At 36.5% G+C, this 17,725-nt stretch overlaps 2 protein-coding genes and 2 non-coding genes across 6 annotated transcripts in view, besides 1 other annotated feature; 1 reads left to right on the top strand and 3 right to left on the bottom strand.

The window, feature by feature from the left end:
• Positions 1 to 9,775: 9,775 nt before the first annotated feature.
• asRNA:CR45366 (antisense RNA:CR45366) lies at positions 9,776 to 10,621 on the bottom strand. Its single transcript, NR_124002.1, has one exon.
• Positions 10,076 to 12,385, top strand: Ent1 (Equilibrative nucleoside transporter 1). Of its 3 annotated transcripts, none has more exons than NM_001272891.1 (5): positions 10,076 to 10,134; positions 10,202 to 10,527; positions 10,759 to 11,059; positions 11,113 to 11,583; positions 11,638 to 12,385. In NM_001272891.1, exons 2-5 carry the CDS (start codon positions 10,264 to 10,266, stop codon positions 12,030 to 12,032), a joined length of 1,431 nt encoding a protein of 476 aa, NP_001259820.1. In that variant the 5' UTR covers positions 10,076 to 10,134; positions 10,202 to 10,263; the 3' UTR covers positions 12,033 to 12,385. The 3 variants fall into 3 exon arrangements, with proteins under 3 accessions (NP_001259820.1, NP_608519.2, NP_722628.1); NM_134675.5 differs by having other exon boundaries at positions 10,184 to 10,527; NM_164381.2 differs by having other exon boundaries at positions 10,076 to 10,527.
• asRNA:CR45367 (antisense RNA:CR45367) lies at positions 11,059 to 12,287 on the bottom strand. Its single transcript, NR_124001.1, has one exon.
• The window catches only part of Plc21C (Phospholipase C at 21C), a 49,632-nt gene continuing 44,290 nt past the window's right edge, over positions 12,384 to 17,725 (bottom strand). Inside the window, 1 exon segment of the mRNA NM_205884.3 lies at positions 12,384 to 12,566. The gene's annotated coding sequence lies outside the window, so the exon portion shown is untranslated.
• Positions 12,567 to 17,725: part of a mobile genetic element that runs on past the window's edge.

Genomic DNA, 17,725 nt, shown 5'->3' with positions numbered 1-17,725 from the left:
TCGCGTGTGGAGGGGCTTAAGTTTTCTTCGGGCACACATATACATTGTATATTGTAATTTATTTTCTGGCCAGCTTAGCAGACTGCTTGCCACTCAAATTGATATGTAAACGTGGGGGATTTTTTAATGCAGACGAACAGTTTGCTGAGTGGAGGTAAATTTACACACTCGACTCGTGTAAGCTTCGATTTATATTTGTTTTCCGTGAATTTTCGGAGAGCAGAACAAATCAGCAGAAGCCACGCCCTCGGATAAATTTGATTGCAATTTCTGTGGCTTGTAATCAAAATCGATTTCTCATTTTGCACACTTCCCCTCGCTAAAATTACCATCAATTAGGGGCCTACTCACGTCCGAATCGAAGGAAATTGTTTCTAATGTGATTAAGGTCCATTCATTTGCTGCATTATCTGGCAAAAAAGTTCGCTTAAGGTCAGACACTTGATTAGAGTGACCTTTTCGCCAATTTTCGCATTTTTGTGGCGTCATTGAACTTGAATTGGGGCGGAAACGAATTCGAAGCATATATTTAGCCAAAAATCGCGAATGGAATATTGTTAACTGCCTGTGAGCTGAAATCACGGGCCTTGCCTCATTAATCATACCGAAAATACAAAGTACTGCTTAGGCGGCTTTTTAATTAATTTGATTAGCATTAACCGTTTGAATGCGAATTATGAACTAACTTGCGGCAGTGTTCGCCCTTGTGACTGTCTATCTCCCTCATGCTTCTTTGGTTTTTAGGCAAAACGAGTTCGTTGCCTAAGTCTTTCGTTTCGACCCTCTTCCTTGGCTGTCTCGCAGCATTCAAGACTTAATCATTTTGACATGTCCCGCCTTCATTTGCATAATTTTGAATCACTTTTAATACCAAGACACGCCCCCAAAGATACCGCTTTGAGTAGGCTGTGGGTCAATCGCGCCGATCGACAATTATTGATCGAGCGGATCATGAATATGCAGAATGCCGCTATTAATTGGACAGCTCACAAGATTGTTAGCTTCTTAAATACGGCAATGAATGTGGACCACGCTTGGCTGCGTCTAAAATGCTTAATTACTTGAAAGCACTCGTCTACAAGGAATGAACAACATCTCATTAATATGTGATTTTTTTTTTGTTTTTTTCAATCTGTCCTGCTTAACACAACAATTTCAAAAGAAAGCTTCTCTATTTTACATTTTATTACTTAAGATTTCCATGCTGCGTTTTAAACCCTACTGTTGGTATTTATATTTGCTTATTTTTAGGGTAAAGCAAACCTTGCAAAACACAATTTCTTTGATTGATTTTAATGGTTAGGGGATCTTTGTTGGGCGGTCTCAGTTGGGATTACTCTACTCCCATGTAAATGCCATGAAATTCAATTTATAACCCACAAAGTCCATGTGAACCCCCTGAGAGGCAGAAAGGGGAGTGGCTACCTACAGCAAAGCCCATGCCCAGTCATGCTCGGCTTGTTTTGGAGCTCTTCAGTTTTGCCGACGGTCTCAGCGGATCCCATCCAGCGAACCTCTCTCCACGTCAGCCAGACGGACAAATGTTTGCACAACACACGATAATGATGACAAGCCAAATTAGCTACTAATTTTCACACACACACGAAGGCAACAGAACCTCGAAAAGGGTCAGTCGGAGCGCCAGGACCTCACACAGCTGACGTTCGTTAATTCCTGGCACCGGAAGTTGGAGCGAGGGAGGTTTCCCGGGGAGATCCAAAGTTGGCGGCAAATTGCCATAAATCAGCATTTGATTATCCTTTGGCCCGCCTAATTGTACCTCTCAGCTAATTTTCTGCTTCCTCCCGCTAATTCAACATCGATGTCATGTGCGTGTTGGCTTGTTTTTAATTTATTAATTACTAGGCGGTCCTTCTCAGCACTGCCGAGTCGGAACTGGAATCTCTGGGCAGGGCTCCCGCTATTAGTGAAATCCTTTCATCTTTGGGCTTGATCCTCCTTTTAGAGATGAGAAAAAGCTCACGGTTGCCTAAGGTACAGAAACCTGTTAAAAGAGCGGAATATATTGGAATGTCGAAAATGATTGCAATGAAAGTGTGATATGCCTTGTTGAATTCGTAATAAAATTTCCAATCGAACTGCATTCCAACTTAGAAATTGTATTTTTTTTCAATTTTTCGCCAAAAATCATGATGTTACCTTTACCTTTCCAAAATTTCAAAAATTGTAAAAAAATTTTTTTTTTGATATCATTCAAAAAGTGTTTTGGGTGGTTAGTTTAGGTCAATAGCTATTCAAAACAGTAAGAATTTTGGTTGTGAGACAATTTTAGGCCAAGTTTCAAAAAATGATTGCAATGAAAATGTGGAACTTAAGCTAATCCTAACTTTTTGTCATAGAAAAGTCATTATTTTTCGCATAACATTCCAAAAAATGATCGGAGAAAAAAGTGATATGCCTTGTTGAATTCGTAATAAAATTTCCAATCGAACTGCATTCCAACTTAGAAATTGTATTTTTTTTCAATTTTTCGCCAAAAATCATGATGTTACCTTTACCTTTCCAAAATTTCAAAAATTGTAAAAAAATTTTTTTTTTGATATCATTCAAAAAGTGTTTTGGGTGGTTAGTTTAGGTCAATAGCTATTCAAAACAGTAAGAATTTTGGTTGTGAGACAATTTTAGGCCAAGTTTCAAAAAATGATTGCAATGAAAATGTGGAACTTAAGCTAATCCTAACTTTTTGTCATAGAAAAGTCATTATTTTTCGCATAACATTCCAAAAAATGATCGGAGAAAAAAGTGATATGCCTTGTTGAATTCGTAATAAAATTTCCAATCGAACTGCATTCCAACTTAGAAATTGTATTTTTTTTTCAATTTTTCGCCAAAAATCATGATGTTATCCCTTTCCAAAATTTCAAAAATTGGTAAAAAATTTTTTTTTTGATATCATTCAAAAAGTGTTTTGGGTGGTTAGTTTAGGTCAATAGCTATTCAAAACAGTAAGAATTTTGGTTGTGAGACAATTTTAAGCCAAGTTTCGAAAAATGATTGCAATGAAAGTGTGGAACTTAAGCTAATCCTAACTTTTTGTCATAGAAAAGTCATTATTTTTCGCATAACATTCCAAAAAATGATCGGAGAAAAAAGTGATATGCCTTGTTGAATTCGTAATAAAATTTCCAATCGAACTGCATTCCAACTTAGAAATTGTATTTTTTTCCATTTTTCGACAAAAATCATGATGTTACCCCTTTCCAAAATTTCAAAAATTGGTAAAAAAAATTTTTTTTTGATATCATTCAAAAAGTGTTTTGGGTGGTTAGTTTAGGTCAATAGCTATTCAAAACAGTAAGAATTTTGGTTGTGAGACAATTTTAAGCCAAGTTTCGAAAAATGATTGCAATGAAAATGTGGAACTTAAGCTAATCCTAACTTTTTGTCATAGAAAAGTCATTATTTTTCGCATAACATTCCAAAAAATGATCGGAGAAAAAAGTGATATGCCTTGTTGAATTCGTAATAAAATTTCCAATCGAACTGCATTCCAACTTAGAAATTGTATTTTTTTTCAATTTTTCGCCAAAAATCATGATGTTACCTTTACCTTTCCAAAATTTCAAAAATTGTAAAAAAATTTTTTTTTTGATATCATTCAAAAAGTGTTTTGGGTGGTTAGTTTAGGTCAATAGCTATTCAAAACAGTAAGAATTTTGGTTGTGAGACAATTTTAGGCCAAGTTTCAAAAAATGATTGCAATGAAAGTGTGGAACTTAAGCCAATCCTAACTTTTTGTCATAGAAAAGTCATTATTTTTCGCATAACATTCCAAAAAATGATCGGAGAAAAAAGTGATATGCCTTGTTGAATTCGTAATAAAATTTCCAATCGAACTGCATTCCAACTTAGAAATTGTATTTTTCCTTTCCAAAATTTCAAAAATTGGTAAAAATTTTTTTTTTGATATCATTTAAAAAGTGTTTTGGGTGGTTAGTTTAGGTCAATAGCTATTCAATACAGTAAGAATTTTGGTTGTGAGACAATTTTAAGCCAAGTTTCGAAAAATGATTGCAATGAAAGTGTGGAACTTAAGCTAATCCTAACTTTTTGTCATAGAAAAGTCATTATTTTTCGCATAACATTCCAAAAAATGATCGGAGAAAAAAGTGATATGCCTTGTTGAATTCGTAATAAAATTTCCAATCGAACTGCATTCCAACTTAGAATTTGTATTTTTTTTCAATTTTTCGCCAAAAATCATGATGTTACCCCTTTCCAAAATTTCAAAAATTGGTAAAAAATTTTTTTTTTTGATATCATTCAAAAAGTGTTTTGGGTGGTTAGTTTAGGTCAATAGCTATTCAAAACAGTAAGAATTTTGGTTGTGAGACAATTTTAAGCCAAGTTTCGAAAAATGATTGCAATGAAAGTGTGGAACTTAAGCTAATCCTAACTTTTTGTCATAGAAAAGTCATTATTTTTCGCATAACATTCCAAAAAATGATCGGAGAAAAAAGTGATATGCCTTGTTGAATTCGTAATAAAATTTCCAATCGAACTGCATTCCAACTTAGAAATTGTATTTTTTTCCATTTTTCGACAAAAATCATGATGTTACCCCTTTCCAAAATTTCAAAAATTGGTAAAAAAAATTTTTTTTTGATATCATTCAAAAAGTGTTTTGGGTGGTTAGTTTAGGTCAATAGCTATTCAAAACAGTAAGAATTTTGGTTGTGAGACAATTTTAAGCCAAGTTTCGAAAAATGATTGCAATGAAAATGTGGAACTTAAGCTAATCCTAACTTTTTGTCATAGAAAAGTCATTATTTTTCGCATAACATTCCAAAAAATGATCGGAGAAAAAAGTGATATGCCTTATTGAATTCGTAATAAAATTTCCAATCGAACTGCATTCCAACTTAGAAATTGTATTTTTTTTTCAATTTTTCGCCAAAAATCATGATGTTACCCCTTTCCAAAATTTCAAAAATTGGTAAAAAATTTTTTTTTTGATATCATTTAAAAAGTGTTTTGGGTGGTTAGTTTAGGTCAATAGCTATTCAAAACAGTAAGAATTTTGGTTGTGAGACAATTTTAAGCCAAGTTTCGAAAAATGATTGCAATGAAAGTGTGGAACTTAAGCCAATCCTAACTTTTTGTCATAGAAAAGTCATTATTTTTCGCATAACATTCCAAAAAATGATCGGAGAAAAAAGTGATATGCCTTGTTGAATTCGTAATAAAATTTCCAATCGAACTGCATTCCAACTTAGAAATTGTATTTTTTTCCATTTTTCGACAAAAATCATGATGTTACCCCTTTCCAAAATTTCAAAAATTGGTAAAAAAAATTTTTTTTTGATATCATTCAAAAAGTGTTTTGGGTGGTTAGTTTAGGTCAATAGCTATTCAAAACAGTAAGAATTTTGGTTGTGAGACAATTTTAAGCCAAGTTTCGAAAAATGATTGCAATGAAAATGTGGAACTTAAGCTAATCCTAACTTTTTGTCATAGAAAAGTCATTATTTTTCGCATAACATTCCAAAAAATGATCGGAGAAAAAAGTGATATGCCTTGTTGAATTCGTAATAAAATTTCCAATCGAACTGCATTCCAACTTAGAAATTGTATTTTTTTTCAATTTTTCGCCAAAAATCATGATGTTACCTTTACCTTTCCAAAATTTCAAAAATTGTAAAAAAATTTTTTTTTTGATATCATTCAAAAAGTGTTTTGGGTGGTTAGTTTAGGTCAATAGCTATTCAAAACAGTAAGAATTTTGGTTGTGAGACAATTTTAGGCCAAGTTTCAAAAAATGATTGCAATGAAAATGTGGAACTTAAGCTAATCCTAACTTTTTGTCATAGAAAAGTCATTATTTTTCGCATAACATTCCAAAAAATGATCGGAGAAAAAAGTGATATGCCTTGTTGAATTCGTAATAAAATTTCCAATCGAACTGCATTCCAACTTAGAAATTGTATTTTTTTTTCAATTTTTCGCCAAAAATCATGATGTTATCCCTTTCCAAAATTTCAAAAATTGGTAAAAAATTTTTTTTTTGATATCATTCAAAAAGTGTTTTGGGTGGTTAGTTTAGGTCAATAGCTATTCAAAACAGTAAGAATTTTGGTTGTGAGACAATTTTAAGCCAAGTTTCGAAAAATGATTGCAATGAAAGTGTGGAACTTAAGCTAATCCTAACTTTTTGTCATAGAAAAGTCATTATTTTTCGCATAACATTCCAAAAAATGATCGGAGAAAAAAGTGATATGCCTTGTTGAATTCGTAATAAAATTTCCAATCGAACTGCATTCCAACTTAGAAATTGTATTTTTTTCAATTTTTCGGCAAAAATCATGATGTTACCTTTACCTTTCCAAAATTTCAAAAATTGTAAAAAAATTTTTTTTTTGATATCATTCAAAAAGTGTTTTGGATGGTTAGTTTAGGTCAATAGCTATTCAAAACAGTAAGAATTTTGGTTGTGAGACAATTTTAAGCCAAGTTTCGAAAAATGATTGCAATGAAAGTGTGGAACTTAAGCCAATCCTAACTTTTTGTCATAGAAAAGTCATTATTTTTCGCATAACATTCCAAAAAATGATCGGAGAAAAAAGTGATATGCCTTGTTGAATTCGTAATAAAATTTCCAATCGAACTGCATTCCAACTTAGAAATTGTATTTTTTTTCAATTTTTCGCCAAAAATCATGATGTTACCTTTACCTTTCCAAAATTTCAAAAATTGGTAAAAAATTTTTTTTTTGATATCATTCAAAAAGTGTTTTGGATGGTTAGTTTAGGTCAATAGCTATTCAAAACAGTAAGAATTTTGGTTGTGAGACAATTTTAAGCCAAGTTTCGAAAAATGATTGCAATGAAAGTGTGGAACTTAAGCTAATCCTAACTTTTTGTCATAGAAAAGTCATTATTTTTCGCATAACATTCCAAAAAATGATCGGAGAAAAAAGTGATATGCCTTGTTGAATTCGTAATAAAATTTCCAATCGAACTGCATTCCAACTTAGAAATTGTATTTTTTTCCATTTTTCGACAAAAATCATGATGTTACCCCTTTCCAAAATTTCAAAAATTGGTAAAAAAATTTTTTTTTGATATCATTCAAAAAGTGTTTTGGGTGGTTAGTTTAGGTCAATAGCTATTCAAAACAGTAAGAATTTTGGTTGTGAGACAATTTTAAGCCAAGTTTCGAAAAATGATTGCAATGAAAATGTGGAACTTAAGCTAATCCTAACTTTTTGTCATAGAAAAGTCATTATTTTTCGCATAACATTCCAAAAAATGATCGGAGAAAAAAGTGATATGCCTTATTGAATTCGTAATAAAATTTCCAATCGAACTGCATTCCAACTTAGAAATTGTATTTTTTTTTCAATTTTTCGCCAAAAATCATGATGTTACCTTTACCTTTCCAAAATTTCAAAAATTGTAAAAAAATTTTTTTTTTGATATCATTCAAAAAGTGTTTTGGGTGGTTAGTTTAGGTCAATAGCTATTCAAAACAGTAAGAATTTTGGTTGTGAGACAATTTTAGGCCAAGTTTCAAAAAATGATTGCAATGAAAGTGTGGAACTTAAGCCAATCCTAACTTTTTGTCATAGAAAAGTCATTATTTTTCGCATAACATTCCAAAAAATGATCGGAGAAAAAAGTGATATGCCTTGTTGAATTCGTAATAAAATTTCCAATCGAACTGCATTCCAACTTAGAAATTGTATTTTTCCTTTCCAAAATTTCAAAAATTGGTAAAAAATTTTTTTTTTGATATCATTTAAAAAGTGGGTTGGGTGGTTAGTTTAGGTCAATAGCTATTCAATACAGTAAGAATTTTGGTTGTGAGACAATTTTAAGCCAAGTTTCGAAAAATGATTGCAATGAAAGTGTGGAACTTAAGCTAATCCTAACTTTTTGTCATAGAAAAGTCATTATTTTTCGCATAACATTCCAAAAAATGATCGGAGAAAAAAGTGATATGCCTTGTTGAATTCGTAATAAAATTTCCAATCGAACTGCATTCCAACTTAGAAATTGTATTTTTTTTCAATTTTTCGCCAAAAATCATGATGTTACCCCTTTCCAAAATTTCAAAAATTGGTAAAAAATTTTTTTTTTTGATATCATTCAAAAAGTGTTTTGGGTGGTTAGTTTAGGTCAATAGCTATTCAAAACAGTAAGAATTTTGGTTGTGAGACAATTTTAAGCCAAGTTTCGAAAAATGATTGCAATGAAAGTGTGGAACTTAAGCTAATCCTAACTTTTTGTCATAGAAAAGTCATTATTTTTCGCATAACATTCCAAAAAATGATCGGAGAAAAAAGTGATATGCCTTGTTGAATTCGTAATAAAATTTCCAATCGAACTGCATTCCAACTTAGAAATTGTATTTTTTTTTCAATTTTTCGCCAAAAATCATAATCCAAAATTTTAAAATTGGGTAAATTTTTTTTTTACCATTCAAAAAGTGTTATGTACCGAATCCCGTATATACGGGATAAATTAATTAATTAATAATATTAATTTTTCCGATGACAATGTAAATATTAAGTGCATGTATCCCTCGTCAGCTTTCCTGCTAAACGGCGGCTGTCAAGCATTCCAGCCAACTGCCACTTGGATACCCAAAAAGCCAGAGATCTTTAGGAGGAAACCAGAACAAGATCACCTCGGGTGGTCGGAGGACGTCACTCAAATTGAAGTCCGGCAAATGAGATTTGCCCGGCACCGGAGTGTAGAGCATGCAGAGAGGGCGAATGGAATCCATATCCGCAGCCCAATCTTCATCATCTTCGTCTGCGAGTTGAAGTTGTTGGATTTTTAATTAAGCGTGGCCTGCACCCGAGGCTTTTCGTCGAGTAGCTCTTCGGGACACGGGAAGTACGGCGATCTCGGCGGAACAGGTCTTGTTAGTAATTTTTAATTTGAGCTCTTCTGACAGCCAGCTGTCATATAAATTTAATTGAATTTACATTTTTATTAATTGCCAAGTCTGCTAGTGAGCCCAGTCTCGATCTCGTAGTGCTACCCGTTGGCATGAATGGGAGATGAGTTGCTTAAGCCGACTGGCTACTCATCAGACCATCAGCCCATCCACATCAACATCCCCATCCACTTCCACTCTCTGAATGAATTTAATTTGAGATGATTTGTTGATGGTTTCGTTGTGGTGATTTCTTGCTGACTAATTTAATGTGATTTTTAAATTGCCAGACCGAGGCAGAGTGTGTGGCCTGCGCAGGGGAATCAGAATCTCATCGGGAGATTGATTGGGCTCATGGGAGTGGGGGCAGCGTTTTTACGGAATTAATGAGATGACACGCCTCTCGCTGGGATGCGAAACCCCCTCGTGATCATTATGAACTAATCTAATTTGCAAGCCCGCGATGACAATCGAAGACGGAAGAGAAGTCCCCTCGATCCTTGCCCACCTGGGCAACAGCGCTAACGAGGACGCTTCTCCTCGAAGGCCCCCTCCAGTTTAATTCGCAAATCAAACAACCGCAGGGCAGAGATCGGAAATTCGCGCATAAGTAAATTAAAAATAAATTTATGTCCCGACCAGTGAGGGGGTCAGGAAACGCATGTCCAGAGGGAAGGAGCGTGTGTTAACCGGTTTCGGGACGAACGCGAATGCAAATCCAATTAAAATTTCGCAAGCGATCAATGGGCGAGGGGTGGAGGGCGGATCGCATCCTGCGAATGGCGCTAAGCCGTAAAACGAAGCTGTGCGCTGATTTAAAACACTGCGGGGCGTGCTTATTGATTAAATACAAATTGCGTTCATTCATCATCAGCTCTAGGGTCTGCTTGATATTGGTGTTTTTATTGTTGCTGCTCTGGCTGGCAATTAAATTACGATTTGAGGTGGATGCTACGCTCGTTTTGCAAATAAAATCCAATTTCACAGTCCTCTAAAATATAGGACTAAGATGCAAAACTAAGATGCAGTTTGAATCCCATCACATTTCGCGCCAAGGGCTGCCAACCTGGGTGAACGGTTTTGTGGTGTTAGTGCGATATCTTAGATATTTTCATTTAATCGATTCCTCTCGATAAGCCATCGATATTTTTTGTATAATGTCTTGCTTTGTTGTTTACAAATTCGTTTTTATGTTACGCAGTTCGTCCGTGCTAAATGATACACATGAAAGTAAATTGCATCAGATTAAGTTACATCGAATACTTCTCCACAATTACAGATGTGAATAATCCGCCAGAGGTGTTGTAAATTTATGAATACCAAGGGCTGCGTACAAAACAGTAGTGCAATTCAGTGGCAATGCCAGGCACCAGTGACACACGACGACTGGTGGACGCCCTGGACGAGGATGACGAGATTCTGGGCACGGAGGGCAGCTTCGTTCCCGCTTTTCGTCCGCAGGACCACCATGCGGATGAGCAATGTCTCATGGAACGCCAGCAGGACGAGGTAGTTTTGGTGTCCAACGAACCCGAGAGTGGACGACTCTTCACCTACCTCGTGTTCTACCTGTTGGGCATTGGTACCATGACCCCGTGGAATTTCTTTGTGACTGCGGAAGATGTAAGTTTAACGAGTGGAAATTTCCGCACCCGCATCCTAGTCAATTTAACTGAACTTCGGACATATCAATTCCAAACAGCTGAACAACTGGGCCAAGCGCAATTCTAAGGCGCGGTGCTTATCAGCTTTGTCGTCGTTTCTTTACGACCCACACCCAGACGAAAACTCTCTTTTTTGATTTTCTTTGTTTTCCGCTGACTTACGCTTTAACCCTGTTCGCTTCTCTTTCAGTACTGGAAGTACAAGTTCCGGAATGCATCGATTAATAACACAGACCTGGAGGAAGAGCTCACCCCGTTGCAGAAGAGTTTTACCTGCGACTTGGCTCTCACGGCCACTATTTCTGGGACTACATTTCTGCTGCTAAACGCCATTTTCGGACACCATGTGTCCCTGCGCACCAAGATGTTAGGAACGCTGTGGATGATCCTCATCCTTTTCGGGGTTACAACTGGCTTCGTGGAGATCAACACAGACACGTGGCAGGAACAGTTTTTCCTAATCACTCTCATCATTGTAGTGCTGCTAAATAGTGGGTACCATGAAGTACTCCTTGAGTGTTTACTTAATATTTATTATATATAGTATCTGCGGCTACAATGTCGGGAGCCCTCTACGGAGTCGCTGGTCTATTTCCCTCCGAGTTTATCACCGCTGTGGTTAGCGGACAGGCTCTTGGTGGTATCCTCACAGCCCTGGCCTTCATTCTTGTGCTTGCATTCGACACGGGTCCCAATACCACTGCATTCATCTTCTTCATTGTGGGAGGAGTGCTCATCCTGCTTTGCATTGTGTGCTACGTAATCCTGGCTCGAAAGCCTTTCTTTAGGTATTATCTCGAAGGTGGCGACAAGTACAAGGTCATCCGGGCAGTGCCCTCGCACAACCGGAATGGAAGCGCTGAGGGCTTGCCGCTTGAGCCTATTTTGCGTCAGGTCATGTCGAAGATCTATCTGCATGCCATTTCCCTAGCGCTCCTCTATACCACGACCCTGTCTGTCTATCCGGCAGTTACAGTGCTTATGCAGTCAGAGTACGGCCACAGCGTGTGGACAGGTAAACAGAAAACCTATTCTTTTTGTTCGTGCCTCATATGCGGTGTTCTTACAGATGTTTATTTTCTGCCCGTCGTGAACTACCTGATATTTAACTGCGGTGACTATTTTGGTCGTCTGTTTGCTGGCTGGATGGAGCGACCATTAAACCAGAACACTTCGCTACTATTTATTGTAGTGCGCATGGCGTTTGTTCCGTTATTTCTATGTTCAAACTCCAGCGAACACAGCTTTCTGCCAGTTTTGGTAAAACACGACTATACTTTCATAGCGATGATGGTAATGTTTGCCTTGTCCAACGGATATTTTACGAACATACTACTTATAATGGCGCCTAAACGCGTAAAGCAGCATGAAAAGGAGCTGGCTTCGTCGATAATGGCAGCTGCTTTGAGCTGTGGCATGGCTGTGGGATCACTGCTCAGCCTTGTATTTGTTCAAATGCTTTGAATTAGCCAACAAAATAAGTCTGCCCATAGTGCCTTCGGGAGTTTCAGAATCTTAAGCATTATAGTGATAGTTAACTTGATATTGGTTGCTCTTCCAACTACTTAGGGGGTGTTAATGTTTTTACTTTTGTTACAAGTCTACTGACTGAAATTATTTACACAGCGAAATTTTATTTAAATTTTTTCCAAAACGAAGTGTTATTTAATATTTTGAGTTATTTTGATGCTGTGTGTTGTTTTCCAAATTTTACTCATTTTTTATTTTAACAAGTTTACTATATCGGGATGCCTAGATTTAAGGTTTAAAGTTTTCATTATATACTAGGAATAAGACGATATTAAAAAAATTAGAACAATTAATTTTTCTTGTTTAACGTTTATTTCGGGTTTTCTGTGGATCACAACAACAATGTGGATAGATTTTATTGGATTGCTTTTGTCATTAATCATTGAATTAATTAATGAACTCCATCGTAGCGCGGTCTGTGAAGAGTTGTGTTTAAAATATACTTAGACTAGAAATCTAGTGGCGAATTGTAGTATGTGCATATATCGAGGGTATACTGTACCTATAAGTACACAGCAACACTTAGTTGCATTGCATAAATAAATGTCTCAAGTGAGCGTGATATAAGATCACCCATTTATGCTTTAAGCTAAGTCAGCATCCCCACGCTGGCCGCTGGCCATATATGCGCATAAGCTCTCTCTCTCTCTCTCTCTCTCTCTCTCTCTCTTATACATATATATATACGCTGCTCTTCTGCCGCTGTCGACGGCGGCGCAGTCGCAGTATTTAGGTAAGATTAGACACTCTGTAGAGGTTAAGCGGGCAGAACCGTTTCTGCTACTCGAAGAGATAAGAAGAAATAAAAAGGTGGCCTGACGGCTGCACCCAACTGCAAGGAAAACACGTGTTCTCAATTGGTGGCATATATTGGTTTATTACATGGCGACCGTGAGGCAGGAGCCTGCGATCTGAGGACTACTGAGGAAATGCTGCTAATATTGCCGATTTGATTTGGGAATTCTAAACAGCGACAACAGGTGTGAGAGGCAGGCCGCCCCTTACACCAGTGCGGGAGACCTAGAGACGGGACACTGATGAAAAAAAAAGAAACAAAAATACTGAGTGAGTAGAGTGTGGTAATGGGCAAACGCGGATGTCAGGAAATCAAAAATAAAGGTATAGCACATATTAAGTGGCTATGATATACAAATAAAACACCGCCCCCATGGTCAACGGCACAGAAATTAACTGCCGAATTAGACTTTCTGAAAGAAAACCTCCAGCAAAGAAAGCCGAATACCACAACTCACTCAGCAAAAATAGAAATAATCAATGAAGAAATAACTGAAAATTCAACATCACCCAAGCCGAAAAGACCCGACGTCTGCATGAACGACTGCCCTCGACCATTGTAAGCCGCAACAGCAATTAGCACGGCATCCTGCGAGGGTAGGATTAGGATAAAGGATAAAGGATTCCACCGGCGCGCCGCACATGACAACAGCGAATGTCTACCAAGCAGACGTTCGAACACCCTGCTCCTGTCGAGCAAAGGGATCTGCCAAGTATCAAAGAGGTAATAGAGGTAGATCCGTCCGCGGGACCAAAGCCCTTGACCATACAAGAGTACAAGGCACGGACTGCAGCGAGGGAGCAGCCACCTAAAAAGAAGAGGGGTGGCCGCCGGATTAAGTTGCTCAGCGCCCGGAGGCTCAACATCGAACTACTGAAGACGGCAACTAATGAGGAAGACCGGCAGCGCTACAAAGAGCGCCTTGCAGCCATCAATCAACAACTTCGTGGTGCGAAGTAAAGCGGCGGGCTGCGTTATACGCCATAGCCTCAACCGCCCAAATATTATATTAATGTTGTCGATGCGGTTTCCGCTGCAACAAAATTACTAACTTATCAGGGACCCATTTCATAACTAACACATTATACTCAGTCCTAAACTTAAAATAAGTAATAATATTGTAAAATTGCAAATTGCAACCGATGTAAACTGAGTATAATGAATTCATCTATCAAGTAAAAATATGTTTAACAACAGTTTAGACCTATTAAAATTTCGAGCTATATTTATATCTGATCGAGATAACAATAATTGACCAATTCTCAAAGTTAAAATTCTATTTGTACTTTTGATATACAAATAAAGACTAATTTTCCCCATATCAAAATGGGACATAAGTCGTGGATACAACCCCACAGTTAAATTCAATGTACTTACTATTTTTGATTTTAGTTATCCTATCAGCCTTTTAACCTGGCCTTAAAACTTTATCAGTTTCACAAAAGATCGTTGAAAAGACTTACATGAGTCGAGCCAATGATTTAGACAAAATCTAATAGAAACTACACCAAAAAGGTACAAGTGCGATTACATCGCTAAAAGGTACATACATGGAATGGCTAAACTTAACCATATCCATAAACAATATTAGAGATGCTTTTGATAAATCCTATAAATGTATTAATAAAACCGCGCTGATCAAAACTCAGACGCTTATTTTTCACATAAAGGTATTGATAACACAATACAACACATTACAAAACCTAATAGTAACAAACAAAAGCAAACTCACTGAAGAACATAAAGTCCAATGCTTCAAAGTTCTCAGTTCATTTGGTAAAAGACTACATAATACCAGCGTTAGACACAGTATTATAATAGAAGTCCCAACAGAACTAACCAAAATAGCAGAATTCGACGAAAGCCAGTTAAGAGACTTGGACGAGTCGCAGCCGTTAGAAGATTTAGATATCGAAAGCGATATCGAATCAATAGAAGAATTAAAATTTAATACCGTACAACCAAATACAAGAAACATGGCCAACGCATTAGAAGCTCAGAGAGCATACGTTAAACAGGTATCTGCCACAGTACCTGAATTCGATGGTAAGAAACTCCATTTAAACAGGTTTGTGACAGCACTTAAGTTGACGGATCTAACTAAAGGAGATCAAGAAACTTTAGCAGTAGAGGTCATAAAGACCAAAATTATTGGCCCATTAAACTATAAAGTAGAACATGCGACAACGATACAGGCAATAATTACCATATTGCAGGCAAACGTAAAAGGCGAATCGCCTGACGTTATAAAGGCCAAATTAATAAATGCCCAACAAAGAGGCAAGACCGCGTCTCAGTATGTTACAGAAATAGACAGTATGCGTAAGCAGCTCGAGGCAGCTTACATAGACGGCGGATTAGACGCCGATAATGCTGACAAATTCGCGACTAAAGAGTCGATATCAGCAATGACCAAAAACTGTGCCAACGAGGCACTTAAAATGATCTTAACTGCAGGTACATTTAGTACATTCAACGACGCAATGGAAAAATACCTACATTGCAGTACAGAAATAACCGGCAATTCAAATACAGTCTTATTCTATAATGGGAATAATAGACGTGGTAATTATAATGCCTACTATCGTGGTAGAGGCAGAAATAATTATAACCATAATTATAACCAGAATTATAACCAAGGTTATAATAATAACAACAGAGGTCGCGGAGGCTACCGCGGCCACGGTAATAACAGAGACGGAGGTAACCGAAGGGGTAACCAAAGTCAGAATAATAATAACAACCGAAATGTGCGTAACGTACAATCGGAAAACAGCCAGACCCCCTTAAGCGATCAACAGTAAAAGTGTTTAAAGTAAACCTAAATCTGAGTATTTTCATTAAGACAAAAAACCATGAAACAAACACAGTTCTTACATTACTAATAGACACAGGTGCAGAAATTTCATTGCTAAAAGCCAAAGCAAAGGAATATAATAATATAAATTTCAGTAATATATCAAATATTACAGGTATTGGGCAAGGAACCATACAGTCTATAGGTACAGTAGATCTTGACATACGCATTCAGGATGTTCTAGTGCCACATGAATTTCATGTAGTACCTGAGAATTTTCCGATACCATGCGATGGCATAATCGGAATAGATTTTATCAAGAAATACAATTGCGTATTAGAGTTTCAAAATAACAAAGACTGGTTCACAATAAGACCCAATAACTTCAGTAGACAGATTAGTGTACCAATTACACATAACTTAGACTCCAACACACTCTTATTGCCAGCTAGATGCGAAGTAATCAGACAAGTCAAATTACTCACTAACGAAAAAACGGTGGTAGTACCAAATCAGGAGCTGCAACCAGGTATAATAGTAGCAAGCACCATTGCCGATAGCAAAAACGCATTGATTCGCATTATAAATACAAATAATAAAGACGCCATAATAGATAGCGCGAAGATCAAATGCGAATCAATGAAAGACTATGACATTTTTACAACACCAGTAGAAAAGGAAAATAGAACTGAAGAAATTTTAAAACAATTAAGATTCCCTAAACAATTCAATAATGAACTAACTAAGTTATGCACCGAGTTTAGCGATATTTTTGGTCTAGAAACAGAACCAATATCGGCTAACAATTTCTACAAACAAAAACTCAGATTAGGGGAAAAAACACCGGTCTATATAAAAAACTATCGCATGGCAGATAGCCAAAAACCAGAAATCGCCAGACAGGTAAAAAAATTAATAGATGATGGAATAGTTGAACCATCAATGTCTGAATATAATAGTCCATTACTTTTGGTTCCAAAGAAACCACTTCCGAATTCCACGGAAAAAAGATGGCGATTAGCAGTTGACTATCGTCAAATAAATAAGAAACTATTATCAGACAAATTTCCACTTCCAAGAATAGAAGATATTCTTGATCAATTAGGAAGAGCAAAGTATTTTTCATGTCTCGACCTAATGTCTGGATTCCACCAGATAGAACTAGAAAAAAGGTATAGAGATATAACGTCATTTTCAACAGCCAATGGCTCATATCGCTTCACGCGATTACCATACGGACTGAAAGTAGCACCAAACTCCTTCCAACGTATGATGACACTTGCATTTTCTGGTCTTGAACCATCGCAAGCATTTCTATATATGGATGACTTAGTAGTAATAGGTTGTTCAGAAAAACATATGCTCAAAAATTTGACTAACGTATTCGAGCTATGTAGACGACATAATTTGAAACTACATCCAGGGAAATGTTCTTTCTTTATGAAAGAAGTAACATATTTGGGTCACAAATGTACCGATAAAGGTATACTCCCAGATGACACCAAATATGAAGTTATAGAAAAATATCCTATACCAACAGATGCCGACAGTGCTAGGCGTTTCGTAGCCTTCTGTAATTATTACAGACGTTTCATTAAAAATTTTTCTGATCATTCACGCCACTTAACGAGGCTTTGTAAAAAGAATGTTCAATTCGAATGGACAGCAGAATGCAATGATGGATTCGAATACCTTAAAACAGAATTAATGAAACCAACATTACTACAGTACCCAGATTTCGGTAAAGAATTTTGCATAACAACCGATGCTAGTAAACAGGCATGCGGAGCGGTACTTACACAAGATCACAATGGTCAACAACTTCCAGTGGCATACGCTTCAAGAATGTTCACTCAAGGTGAAAGTAATAAGTCCACTACAGAACAAGAATTAACGGCCATTCATTGGGCCATAAATCATTTTCGACCATACATATATGGCAAGCATTTCATGGTAAAAAGCGATCATAGACCATTGTCATACCTATTCTCTATGAAAAATCCAAGTTCAAAACTCACTCGTATGAGGCTGGAT

Source organism: Drosophila melanogaster, chromosome 2L, assembly GCF_000001215.4.
Source record: "Drosophila melanogaster chromosome 2L".
NCBI lineage: Eukaryota > Metazoa > Arthropoda > Insecta > Diptera > Drosophilidae > Drosophila > Drosophila melanogaster.
The sequence above is the reverse complement of the archived record's forward strand: the minus strand, read 5'-3'. Positions and strand labels throughout refer to the sequence as shown.